The 13,456-nt window shown below is 37.0% G+C and overlaps 2 protein-coding genes across 3 annotated transcripts; one reads left to right on the forward strand and one right to left on the reverse strand.

Annotated features, from left to right (window-relative positions):
* The first annotated feature begins 491 nt into the window (after window positions 1-491).
* Window positions 492-8,437, forward strand: LOC132175002 (autophagy-related protein 18f). Of its 2 annotated transcripts, none has more exons than XM_059586792.2 (8): window positions 492-1,601; window positions 4,445-4,909; window positions 4,992-5,423; window positions 5,797-6,033; window positions 6,118-6,927; window positions 7,021-7,187; window positions 7,604-7,969; window positions 8,142-8,437. In XM_059586792.2, the coding sequence occupies exons 1-7, from the start codon at window positions 1,326-1,328 to the stop codon at window positions 7,965-7,967; spliced, it is 2,751 nt and encodes a 916-aa protein (XP_059442775.2). In that variant the 5' UTR covers window positions 492-1,325; the 3' UTR covers window positions 7,968-7,969; window positions 8,142-8,437. The 2 variants fall into 2 exon arrangements, with proteins under 2 accessions (XP_059442775.2, XP_059442774.2); XM_059586791.2 differs by having other exon boundaries at window positions 494-1,601; window positions 8,183-8,437.
* Window positions 8,438-9,372: 935 nt separating this feature from the next.
* On the reverse strand, window positions 9,373-13,408 carry LOC132175419 (disease resistance protein At4g27190-like). The gene is made up of 2 exons (XM_088514929.1): window positions 13,286-13,408; window positions 9,373-12,531 (listed from the first exon to the last, which is right to left on the reverse strand). Exons 1-2 carry the CDS (start codon window positions 13,393-13,395, stop codon window positions 9,549-9,551), a joined length of 3,093 nt encoding a protein of 1,030 aa, XP_088371055.1. The 5' UTR covers window positions 13,396-13,408; the 3' UTR covers window positions 9,373-9,548.
* Window positions 13,409-13,456: the final 48 nt, after the last annotated feature.

Genomic DNA, 13,456 nt, shown 5'->3' on the forward strand with positions numbered 1-13,456 from the left:
AATCACTTATGTTAGTGAATTATAAAAAATGACTTATTTTTAACACTTAATACTAATTTTGCTCGGTAAGAAAAGTTTTTTTCCCCCCTCTACTTGTGGTCAAATATATGAGATCAGTTGCAAGTCATTGGCCTAATAAGTAATGTTAAAACGAAGCAAATAATTAATCTTTTTCTTAATTTGAGTATTTAAATCATAATCCTTCGTGATAATAACAAACCTTTTAAACCAGACAGTTTAAAGTCTACTATATCAATATCTTCCTTTATCCACAAGAATACGACGTTACACATTAATTAGCAAACAAAAACTACGTACTCGTGATAATCTAATAATCTCACTCGTTTTTTTTTTTTAATTTTTTTTATTTATCTTAATTTATTTTGTTTTTGTAAATTTTGGTTTCTGGGTTTTGGAGTGAGTAGAGGTGAGAGCAAGTGAAAAAACTGTTTGACAGCGTTGAGAGACAGGACAAGACGTGCGTGGGAGGTTTTTTGAGGTTGTTTTTTTGTAGGTTCAACTACGAGAGAAGAGAGAAGAGAAGGAACCCAATTCCTTAAGCAAAAACTTTGACAAAAAGAAAAAGAAAGAGAAAACTTGAATTTTAGAGAGACAGAGACGTAGACGGAGGGTCTTTTTATCTCCCAAAACAAAATACTCTTACTCTCTTATTTCCCCATCTTCTCCCTTCCATTATCCAAATACCCTCTCTCTCTCTCTAAACTTGGTTTCTCTCTCCTCTGATCTCGCCCGGTTCTCTGGTGATTTCTCGGCGGTTTTTGGTTCCAAGACCCTAAACATCTTTCCTCCAACCCTGTGCCATAATTTGATTTTGCAGTCCTTTTTTTTTTTTTTTTTTTTTTCCTTTCCTAATTCAAGCAAATTCTTTCTTTCTTTCTTTCTTTTTTTGTTTGTTTGAGGTTTTTTGATTATTTTATTGTGATTAGCCACGAAGATTGCTGTTATTGTTTAGGAAAAAAAAAAACCATAAAGCTGTAATTTTTTTTTATTCTGCTTTGGTTTTGGGTTTGTGGGTATTGAGGACAAATCCTTGGACTTTGTTTTCTCGAAGCACTTTCAATGTTTTCGTTGTTTTTTCAAATATAGAATTGGAGGTGCAAACGTGACTAGAAATCAAAGCGGTTTTTGTTTTCATTTGTTGGTGTTAGTTGTGCACTTTTGGGTGTTTCTGAACTTGGATTGAATGCTTTTAATCGGGGTGAGAGAAGGGGATGGAGACACTTGTAACCTGAGGTAATGAATTGGGGCTGTTTTTTTGTTTCTTGGTTTTGGCTTAGAAGAGAAAACAGAAACAGCCTGGGGTTATGATTAAGGGCGACATCGAAGAATCAGCGATTTTGGTATTCTGGGTATTCGCTATTTTGCTCTCTTTGGTTCTTGGAATGAGGAATGATGGCCAGAAACAACAGCAGGGTGGTGTGCCGAGGGCGGGGCGGCCCAACGGCTTTATTCCGAGCTCGTTTCGTGCCATTTCCAGCTACCTGAGGATCGTGTCGTCTGGGGCATCAACGGTGGCACGGTCAGCAGCATCGGTGGCGTCGTCGATTGTGGATAGGGATGATGATGCCAGCCATGATCAGGTATGAGGTGTGATGGGTTTGTTTGTTTTAATTCAGTTACTGTCTATTTAAGAAATATGCGAAATTTTTAGCTTTTCCCAATAGGAATGTTATGCAAAATGGAATCTTTAAGGGAGTTTAAATGTATAAATGTTGTAGATCATTTTTGGTGTATGTGCAATGAGTGTTTCTATGTTTGTTTTGGGATGATTTCATTGCATATTGCGCCCTTTGTGGAGAGAAAACTACTTAACCTTTTAATTGGGGAAGCCATTAAATGAATGCAGGTTTAGTTTAATATTCTGATAGAATATAGAAGAGTGGTGGAGAATCGGAGTTATCCACTGTTTTCAGTTTATGGGTATTCCCAACTTGATGCATTACTTTGACCATGGAAATACAAAGCGTTTCTGTTATGAATTGAGTTTTGATATGAGTAAGTTTTATCTGTGATAAGGATACTGCCGTATTCAAGTGGACCTGTATAAGGGTCCGTTTGGGATTACGGTTCCAATAAGTACGATTTTAAAAATTGCGTTTTTGAAATCGCTACTTTTTGACATCGTAAAAGAATTTAGTAAAACATGCTAAAAAAATACATTTTATCAAATATTTGTTATGCAAAATCGTGATTTTGGTTTAAATTTGCGCCTTTTCAAATAAGCAACCCCTAGCCTGCTTATAGAAATCGGATATTTTTTTCTTCCCTATTTTAGATTAAGTGCTTTTTAAATCGCAATGCTAAACGCCTTATGTCTTGCGATGTCTTTTAAAAACGCAGATTATTCTTGCGAAATCACAATCCCAAACGCACCCTAAGTTAGTACACTGGATGAAAAAAGTTACAGCTGCAAATGGCTGGGAGATTGATAATTGTGGGTGAAATTATTTTGCATGAAGCTTTATTTGTAGCAATAAGTATGATGCTTTGACGACCCACTTATTGTGAAGAACGTTGATCTTTCCAAGTGGGTTGTAGTGGATAATTTAGTATGTTGGATTGTGTTGGAGGCTTTTTTACGTGTTTTGACGGCATAAAAGTTGGCTTCTTTTGGGGTTAGCGGTAGTTCAAATTAGTTATTGATGACCTACTATAGCGGCTTGATACTCTTCTTTAATGGTTGGATGGTATAGAAACTGTTAGCCGTGTAGTTTTATAATTGATACACGTGTTTTGGACTCGATACTTGATGACCCATTGGGTTCTTAGCCGTGTAATTTAGGATTTTGTCCAGTGCGTGTGAGGTCATGCTGTGTGTTCTCATCCTATGGATTTATATTTGACATCAGCTAAGTACTTGCCAGCTCTTTTCAAGGATTGGTTTGTTTAGCTACGTAAGAGTTAGATGAATTTAGCTTTTGCTGGTTGGCCTGACAACTTGTCCCTATATGAGTAACGAGTTACGCTAGCAATGATTATAGCTGCGCTCCCTCTGGGCACGGTTGGAAACCATTTGAGTGGTGTCAACAAGAGGGATTGAGTTGTTTTTTAATTGGTTACAGCTGCCATTTTACATTTAATACTTATTCTAGTCTGCATTATGTTGATGTTAGCTTATGTGCTTGTCTTTGGAGCTTTTGTTGTGATATTATTGAAGGTTAGTTTAAATAGCAAGAAAATTCTTGCTGGGTAAAGAAGCATCTAACAAATCCGTAATGAGTTTATTTGAAGCTAAATGTTTTGTTTCACATTTATTGGTTTTCAGTGCTGGGATGGCCTGTGGGCTTGGTTTGGTTCATGGGAACTGGGGAATTTAATCTATAACAACATTTTGTGTCACCTTTCCTGCTTATTATGCGGTACTGATTTGGGCGGAAAGGATTGTAACCTTATTTTTTTTCTTTAAGGCAACATTAAACATTACCTAACATTGTGAAAGAAAGTTTCTAATCAGTTTGGGCCATCATGACTTAGACCTTAATCAGATTGTTTAATTATTTTGCCATTTGAAATGGATTTTTTTTTTTGCTAGAAATGACTTGCATCGAAACACAATGAGCCTTTTTAATGAGGACAGGTACTCATGACTTGCTGCCTTCCTGGAAGTTAGATGCAATTAAATAGGCATATTTCAACTTTTACAAAGGAAACTTGGTCACTTGTATACTTTTCGTGTACGAGGGCTTTGCTTTTTTCTTTAAATAAATTATTATTCATTAAAAAAGGAAACTTGGTCATGAAGTGCTGGAGTTGCTTTAAAGTATTTATAGAAGGAGATGATTTATATTGTTCCTATTTGGTCTGATGGAGACTTCACAAAATAGTTAATAAAAGATCCTGTGGGGGGCAAATTATATCATGTTATCATAAATCAAAGGAAAACATTTATAGAAGCCCATTAATGGAGACTTGTTTTATACAGGACTGGGAAAAAATAATTTGAAATGCTCATGTAGTTAGTTGTATAAATTACAAGACTTTGCACCTAACAACATAATTACATGAGGCCAGATGTACTTGAATCTGGACCTGCTGAGTGAGTGAGGTGTTATTATGCTATATAATAGTTGTTTTGGTTTATTTTTTGTTTAAATTATACTTATCATAAAAATGTTTAAATTACGTATAGCTATTTGGTTGGAAATTTTTGGCCCAATATTTTATTTCTTATAATTTCACGGCGTGGTTGACAAATATTGTTCATTATATGGTTGAATGTTATCTTGCATAGATGTGGAATATTCATGCTTCTCTAACTTCTTTTTTATTGTCTTTCTCGTATGTTTACATATTTGGGTGAAGGTGTTAATCATGCAGTTTCAATACAAATGACTCCTCCCATAATTGGTTTTTTGGCTTTTTTACAGTAAGAGCGACAACTGGAGCTAACTGGTTTCATATTTTTCATGTAAACAATATATAGGTGAACTGGGCCGGGTTTGACAAGTTAGAGGATGAGGGAGATGTAATTCGGCAAGTTCTCCTGCTAGCTTACCGGTCTGGTTTCCAGGTTTGGGATGTTGAGGATGCCGATAATGTCCGTGACCTAGTTTCCAGACATGACGGTCCTGTTTCATTTATGCAAATGCTGCCAAAACCAATAGCATCAAAGAGATCGCAAGGCAAGTTTGCAGACAGCCATCCACTGCTGGTAGTTTGTGCTGATGGGTCCCTTCCCATAGGTAGCAATATTCAGGATGGTTCAGCCACTTCTTGCAATGGGAGCATCTCAAACGGTCATGATCCAGTGAATGACAGTTTTTTGCCTACTGCTGTTCGATTTTATTCCTTGAGATCAGAGTCTTATGTTCACGTGCTAAAGTTCAGATCAGTTGTTTACTCTGTAAGGTGCAGTTCCCGAGTTGTCGCTATTTCTCAAGCAGCTCAGGTATATTTTGCTCATGTACTTACCAAGCACCCTTTTCTTCTGCTGAATCGAAGGGTGACTAATTAAATGTAATAAATTGCAGATACACTGCTTTGATGCCACAACATTAGAGAGGGAATATATCATTCTTACAAATCCAATAGTTACCGGGTATCCTGGTTCTGGAGGCATAGGATATGGACCTCTTGCGGTGGGTCCCCGATGGCTTGCTTATAGTGGTAGTCCAGTTGTAGTCTCAAATTCGGGGCGGGTCAGTCCACAAGATTTAATGCCTTCTGCAAGCTTTCCTGGTTTTCCTTCAAATGGGAGCATGGTGGCTCACTATGCGAAAGAATCAAGCAAGCAACTTGCTACTGGGATTGTGAACCTAGGAGACATGGGGTATAAGAAGCTCTCCAGGTACTACTCTGAGCTTCTACCTGATGGTAATACTTCACTGCAATCGGGGAATCATGGCTGGAAAGGCAATGGGACTGTTAATGTCAATTTAACGGAAGCAGAAAATGTTGGAATGGTACATGCTTTTCTCAAGTCCGCTTTTACTTGTTACTGAAACCACACTCATGCTTGCTCCTTTTTCTCTGATGCCTTACTTTTGCAAGTTTGATCAGAGTTTATATACTTTTACTTGGATTTTGCTTCTTTGCATAGGTCAATGCGTTATATTGCACAATAAATGTCATTATGTTTCACTATCATATGAAGCATTAAAATTTATTTTGAGTCATGAGTTCCCTGCTACTGAGATTGGTAGAAATGTATTCGACGCAAGATCATGCTGTTGTGATATTTACTAATGAAGTTATTTATTAAGTCATACTGTCTCGATCTTTTTGATATCTCATGTATTTTTCCCTCATTAACTATTGTTTTCTTTTGTTTATCAGGTCATTGTCAAAGATATTGTCAGCAAACTTGTTATTGCCCAGTTCAGGGCACACAAGAGTCCTATTTCAGCATTATGCTTTGACCCTAGCGGCACCCTTTTAGTTACCGCTTCGGTCCAGGGACACAACATAAATGTTTTCAAAGTAATGCCTGGACCCCCGGGAAGCTCTTCTGCTTGTGACACTGGTGCATCTTATGTGCATCTTTACAGGCTGCAACGTGGTTTCACAAATGCAGTAAGTGTTGGATAATTGTTTAAAGATTCCTTCTTGAATATGTTGTTATTAGTGAGCACTTAGTTTTTTGGGTAATTGTTTCAGGTCATACAGGATATCAGTTTCAGTGACGACAGCAACTGGATTATGATTAGTTCATCAAGGGGGACAAGCCATCTCTTTGCTATAAATCCTCTTGGAGGGTCAGTAAACTTTCAGTCTTCTGATGCTAATTTTACCACCAAAAATGGTGGTTTAGGTGTTATGACTAAGGCAGTGGTTCGTTGGCCACCTAATCAACAGAGCCTTTGTGCAGCTGGTCCTCCAGTTACACTTTCCGTCGTTAGCAGAATAAGGAATGGAAATAATGGATGGAGAGGCACTGTAAGTGGTGCTGCAGCTGCTGCGACAGGCAGGATGAGTTCCCTTTCTGGGGCTATCACTTCATCTTTCCACAATTGTAGAGGCAATGCTTTATATGCGGATTGCAACTCTTTGAAGGCAAAGTATCACCTTTTGGTCTTTTCTCCTTCTGGTTGTATGATACAATATGTATTGCGAACATCGAATTTTCTAGATCCAACAGTTCTGGTGTCTGGATTAAGCACTGCTCCTGATTCAGCTCCAGAATGTGACGCAAGATTAGTTGTTGAGGCTATCCAGAAGTGGAATATCTGTCAGAAACAAAACCGAAGAGAGAGAGAAGATAATATTGACATATATGGTGAGAATGGAAATTCAGACAGCAATAAAATATATCCTAAAGGAGTGAAAAAGGGAAATAGCATCTATCCTGAAGCTGGAGGTACATTCATGAAAGCAAAGATCAGTCCTGAGGAGAAACATCATTTATATATCTCAGAAGCTGAACTACAGATGCATCAAGCACGGACTCCGTTGTGGGCAAAACCTGAGGTATATATTTGTTCTGCTGGAATGAAATATGTCTTATGCATGCATTTTCTTTGATATTTGAAATGTCCCTTGTTCTTGTACATTTGCTTTCAGATATACTTTCAGTCAATGACGGTGGAAGCCACGAATATGGATGAAACAAATGCTGCTTGGGGGGAAATTGAAATCGAAAGAATTCCAACTCGCATGATTGAAGCAAGGTCAAGGGGCTTGGTTCCAGTTTTTGACTATCTTCCGATTCCCAAAATACAACAAACAAGGTGAACTAAGTTTTTGAGTCCATTTATTTTACTTATTTCTGGAGATGCAACTGTTACTTAAATAACAGTGTTTTCTTCCATTATGTTTTAGGATGTATGGAGACCTGTTTCTTCCTTTTATTTACTGAAGAACACTTATCTTAGATAGAGCTTGATATTTGTTGATTATATGTTTTGTTTGATGTCTACTAGCTGTGGCTTAAATAGTACCACTTCCTCTTATCAGAATGGATGGAGTTTGAGTTCGTGGGTCTAACATCTACTGGATGGGTTTGCAGCCTATCAATCAAATAAAATTATATGTTTTGCTTAATGTGCATCTGTAATGACTCTTGCTGTTTCCCTTGTATATAGTTTTTTTTTTGTGCACAACAGTGAGGGTCTTATTGTGAAGTACTATTTCCCTTGTCATTCAGGAACCCTGCTCTAGGTAGCAATATCAATGGGCAACTTCAGCATCAGAGGTCTGGGCATTCTGCTAACAGGAGGCTTTCAGGTGGGAGCAGCTCTGGCTCTCTTGACTCTATGACTGATGGTGGTGCTCCAGTGGTAGAATTTCACAATGGCATTGAAGAAACTGAATCTGATGGTTCTCAAATGCCAGTAGAAACCAAGGGCTTTGTATATAATAATGACAGCCCAAAAACAAAGGCTCGGCTTGAGATTGTAAATAATAGAGAGAGCTTAAAAATGGAGGCTCAACTCAAGTTTGTAAATAGTAACAAGGCAGGCCTGAAAATGGAGAATCATTTTGAAGATGAAGGTGGTGAGTTTGATTAGAGGTATGTTTCTTTGAGAGGTGGGGAGAGGTTAAGAAATCAATCAGCATTTCATGAGTGTAGTGCATTTGCAAATATTGTGCTTCATTCTGAATTCTTTTTGTATTTTTATTTGGTCATATTTGGATTAATGTCCCTAACTCTTTTCTTTTTTTGTTTGTTTGTTTGTTTGCAGCTTTGACTGAGTTAACATTATATTCCCTTTTTTCTCCTCAGGTGTGCAGATATTCTTTCATTCTCCTGTGGGGTAATCATTAACAGTTTTAATATAGTGGGTGGAAATTTAGAAAATAGTGTGATGCAGAATTGTGAATACTATGCTGTTGGGGTTTCATCTACTGTTGACTTTTGTAAATAAAACGTACAATATATTTTCAATAATCAGTTATGATATGTAAATAATAGCATCATGTAATAACTCTCTCTCTCTTTCTTTATTCTATTAATTCAAATTTATTCTCCTATCTCTCTTCCCATTTTGTTGAGGCGAAATGCTCAAGAGTAATTGATTGTTGTAGATTAATATTTTGTGTGGCTTTGCTTATACAATATCTTAGCCATGTTATCGAACTAAAGCTATGGAATCAAACATAATGATCCAAAATGGTAATTTATCTTCATTGTTTTTCTAAGCAACCAAACACTATCAGATCCGAACAAAATATGAACAAAACCCAAATAAAGGAAAACCAGAAAACTATGAACAAAAGCTCACCAGAAAATCAAACAATAAAAAATATATATATATCAAGGTGCCGATCGAGTACCTCTTGATATCAGGGGAGGAGGACTGTGGTGGAGCCGAGCATCGGCAGCAGAGAAATTGAGAGACCCTTAAGAAAATGAGAGCACGTACATGATTTACATACATTGCTTTGGGGCTTAATGAAAGCATAAACGAAGTTTTCTAGTCATGTAGAATAAAGCTCAATATTTGATATCCCAGTGAGTGTAGAAAATAGAAATAAGATTTTTGCATCATTAAATGGTTTATCCAATTCTTTGACATATGTCTCTTTCCACCCTCTTCTTGGCTTGCCGTGCCATATTGTATCTAGAAAAGAATTCCACCAGTACCAGAGAGGGAAATGAAATGCAATTATGTGCACATTTTTTTTAAGACATAAATTTCTTACGGCCTAATTTATAGGAAATTTATGTCATTTTTTAATAGAACTACCAAAATTATTATAGTTCAAAATGATCTTATAAACATTTTTTTTTTTAAAAAAAATTTTAAATTTTAAATTTTTTTATAGCAATTAGTTAATTGAGTGAGGGGAATGGAATCAATTACCGGTAATCTTTTAGAGGCTTTTTGAGTAAATTATAATAAAAAAACTCGTGCATAGAGCGGGTTATATGCTAATTAGTGTAAATAGAAAAACATACATATATGACAATTCTCACAAACAAACCAAACAAAAAATTATTACACAGATTCAAATGCAAAAAAGAAAAAACGAAGAAGAAGAAGAAAAAAAGAAAAAAAGAAAAACAATATGGAACACCTCACCCACTCACAACTTTGAAACACTATACAATTCTTCTCCCACTATCCCATACATTCCTTGATAGGGTTCTAAAATCCCTCATCAAATGGATGGAAATACGGCAGCAAACTCGATTTGGTTGTGTCAGCATGCCACATCAATTCATTCCACCATTGACAGTCTCCTTTTATTTCTTTCATGTTTTCTGCATTTTGGTCTGTAAGAGGCAGCTTCCTAACAAGCTTGCAACCGAACACATGAACCTGCTCTAGACGCGGCCATATCTCTTCGTCTCGACAAAGAGTCCTTAATTCTGGAAGGCACTCTAATTCCAATATTCGTAGGCTTGGAACAACAGGATCTGGATATTGCATGGAATCATAAATAAAGAGCTCTCCTAACTTGTCACAGTACTGTACCTTGAGTACTTCTAGGTTTGGCAGGGCGTGAATGAAGTGATCACCACAAGAAAGAATATATTCCATTTCAGAACAGCACCCCACTTGTATCAATTTTAGTCTAAGAAATCTCGACCCAAGATGGCCAAGCACTTCTAAAATGCTTTTCCCGTAATTAAGGTTTGTCAGACGAAGTTCTTCTAGGTTTGGTAGTAGATCATCCTGGGCAACGACACATCCTCCTTGCCATACACTGCCGCTACAGCTCTGAATGGTAAGAGATTTTAAACCAGCAAAGCAGACAACACTATTAATAATAACCAACTCATTTAGCATATCACTCAGTCCCCTACAATCATCTAACATGAGATCATTTGCAGTACTCAACAATGGCCTAATTGATAAGAATTCTTCTGAATGAAGATTAAACGACCTGATAGTCACCGCCCTTGTTCCACGTCTAATTGACAAGAATTCGCTCATAAAAGGGCTGATGAAAAAGTGGAATGGTCTTAATCTATTTATAAAGGAAAGATCTTCATTGCTGAAATTTGGGATTCTCTCAAATTTGATGTAGAGGACGAGTAATCGCTCAAGGCATTTTAGCTCTTCAAAACATGCCATATTCTCCGATACATCTCTCTTCACACTGAAACAGTATTTACTAAATGTCATGTCCAAAACCTCTAAACAAGACAACTGAGATATAATTCCAGCTTGAATGGTTTCTAGGTAGTTAGTGTGGGATAGGTCTAGTTGCTTCAAGTTGCTCAAGTTTTCCATCCCTCTTGGCAATTCTATGATACCAGTGTTAGAGAGGTCTAGCACTTGAAGTTTACTAAGCCCTTCCAGTGTGGGTAATTCTTCAAGATAAGAGCAATCCCTTAAAAGAAGAGCACGAAGTTCACCAAGCTGAAGTAGAGAAAGAGGCAATGAGTGGATGTAGGTTTCACTCATATTTAGGACCCTGAGTGCTTTAAATCCTTGCACGAATTTCTCAGGAACTATGTCAAGACCAAAATTACCTTGTAGTAGCAATGTGGAGGCATTTGGACATTGTACCACACAATCTGGCAATCTTACTATCTTGTTATTCATAAATGAAACTCTTTTGAGAGAATTATCAAATAACTCAACAACTGACATCTCGCTCAAGCCAATCCCTGAACGAACTAGGGATTTACATCCATCCTCAGAGGATGATGCAATCCATATCGCAACATCACGAACAACGTCATGCATCTTTATAGTGTCCTCGTCGGCACCATCTTCCAACAAACAAGAGTCTTTCAAATTTTCAATCAAATCAATTACTCTATTGAATGAATCTTCGGAGTTTTCTTGCTCATCTAGCAAACCTTCTGCTAGCCAACACTGTGCGAGTTCACTTATTGCAATTGAGAAGTCCTCGGGAAACAAAGAGCAATACAAGAAACAATATTTCATTTGTTTACCTTCTAATGAGTTGTAACTCCACTTCAGTGGCTTGTAGATCTTATCTGCGATGTGTCGTGGACAAGACACTGGTCTTTGCAATTCATTTAGGGCATGCTTCCATAGTTCGACCTTTGTCTTTTCTCTCATGGCAGCTCCCATGGTGACGAGGGCCAAAGGCAATCCACAACATTCCCTAGCAATTGCTTTTGCAAATGGTGAAATGTGTTCCAAACTGGCGACATTACCTGCATTTCTACTAAACAATTGCCAAGATTCATCATCATTTAAAACAGCCACTTTAAGTTGTCTATCAGTCATCATGTGCCTACAAACGTCAAAAAATCGGGTTGTCAATATGATTTTAGAACCCTTATGATCTTCAGGACGTGGGACACCCAAATAGTCCAAATCGATTTTCTCCCATACATCATCTAGAATGAGCAGAAATTTTTCCACCTTCTCAAGTTTTTCATAAAGTCGATTAGTCAATCTCTCCATACTTTCTCCCAAATTCAATCTCTCAGCTATTTGTTTCTGGACTTTTTGTATGTCAAAATTCTGGGAAATAGTAACCCATATGACGATGCCAAAAGGCTGCATTGAAGAAATACTCTTGAGTTTATTGTTCAAGTTTCTCACCAAAGTAGTCTTGCCTACCCCTCCCATTCCCCAAATACCGATCCTTTGGACTTCATCATCTGACAATAAAGTCATAATTTCGTCTAAAGTCTTTGATGGTGTTGTTTGATCTTGAATTGTTGGTCCAGGAATGCGCTCCACAGCTTTGGGCATTGGATGATTGACTGTTACAGCACCAGAATGTGACCTCCCAACTTCTAGGAGGCCTTCTATATCTTTGAGCTTTTCTGTCGCTTCCCTGCTTATTCTATACCGTTTACTGCAATTTAAGGACAGTTGAGAGAGCCTTACTGCTTGAATCTGGTTGACTTTAAGCTGCAGCTCTTCAACCTCCTTAAGCCACTCTATGACTTGAGTTCTCACTACTATTTCTTCTTGCTCGGCTAATTCCGTTTCATTTTTGAGTCCATCTCTTAGAGCAAGAAGGCGTTCCATCTCTTTTTTCAAAACATCGAGGTTTGATTGGAATTTGACACCGTTCTTCACCTTGGAATAGATAGAGCAACAGAGAACCCGGCCAATTGTTGCAACCACTTCACCAACAACCGCACTCACCACTTCCATGGCTACTGTTTTGCTAAAAATCACACACAAAGAACTGTAGAAGAACACAAAGTGTTAGATAAAAAAAAAAAAATTAATTGTTGGGAAATATTATATTTACTCCATGAGAAATGCGCCATATCAATTTAGTCTCTGATTTCTAAATCTAAAATGAAATATGTACGGTTTTCAGGAGTTTCAATTAAATTCTTCCTTCTTACGAAAAAAAAAAAATCAGATCCAAACTAATAAAAACTAAAGTTTAAACTAAGTTATCCAAACTAATAAAAGTTGAGAATATGGGCTACTGCCGTATTAGATTGAGTCTACTTGGAACAGATCTGTTCTATAACTGAAGTTTAAACATGGGTTAATTAGCAAATGTTGAAGTCATAGATACTTGATTGTAAGATTTTTATGTTTGTCTTTATAACGTTGTAATCTCATAACTTTAGCTATGATTTATTAAACCTTTATGTTCTCTGACGTAAGAGCTTTATACTTTTGATTTTTTTTTTTAATAAATCAATATAAAAGATTCTCTTAAAAAAAAAAAAAAAAAACTAAGATCCAAACTAATCGGTGATCTTACCTTTCATCAAACTAAAAACTATAAAATAAAACATAAGATCCAAAATATTTGTGTATCTTTCTCACTTTTCTAAGCAACCAAATACAATATCAAATCCGAACAAAATATGAACAAAACTCAAATAAAGGAAAACCAGAAAACTATGAACAAAAAAGCTTAGCAGAAAGTCAAACAAAATCAAACGAAAAATATATATATGAAGATGCCGATCGAGTACCTCTTGATATATATCAGGGGCCAGGGGGGACTGGGGTAGAGCCGATCGCCAGTGAGAGAGATGGAGGCCGAGGATGAATTGAGGAACCCTTGAGAAAATGAGAGCACCATAACTGGGTCCCCCAACCTCAATCAATCAAGTCTTGTGTGTCTCCTTTTCCATTTGACCAAA

This window comes from Corylus avellana, chromosome 3, assembly GCF_965113065.1.
Source record: "Corylus avellana chromosome 3, dhCorAvel1.hap1.2, whole genome shotgun sequence".
NCBI lineage: Eukaryota > Viridiplantae > Streptophyta > Magnoliopsida > Fagales > Betulaceae > Corylus > Corylus avellana.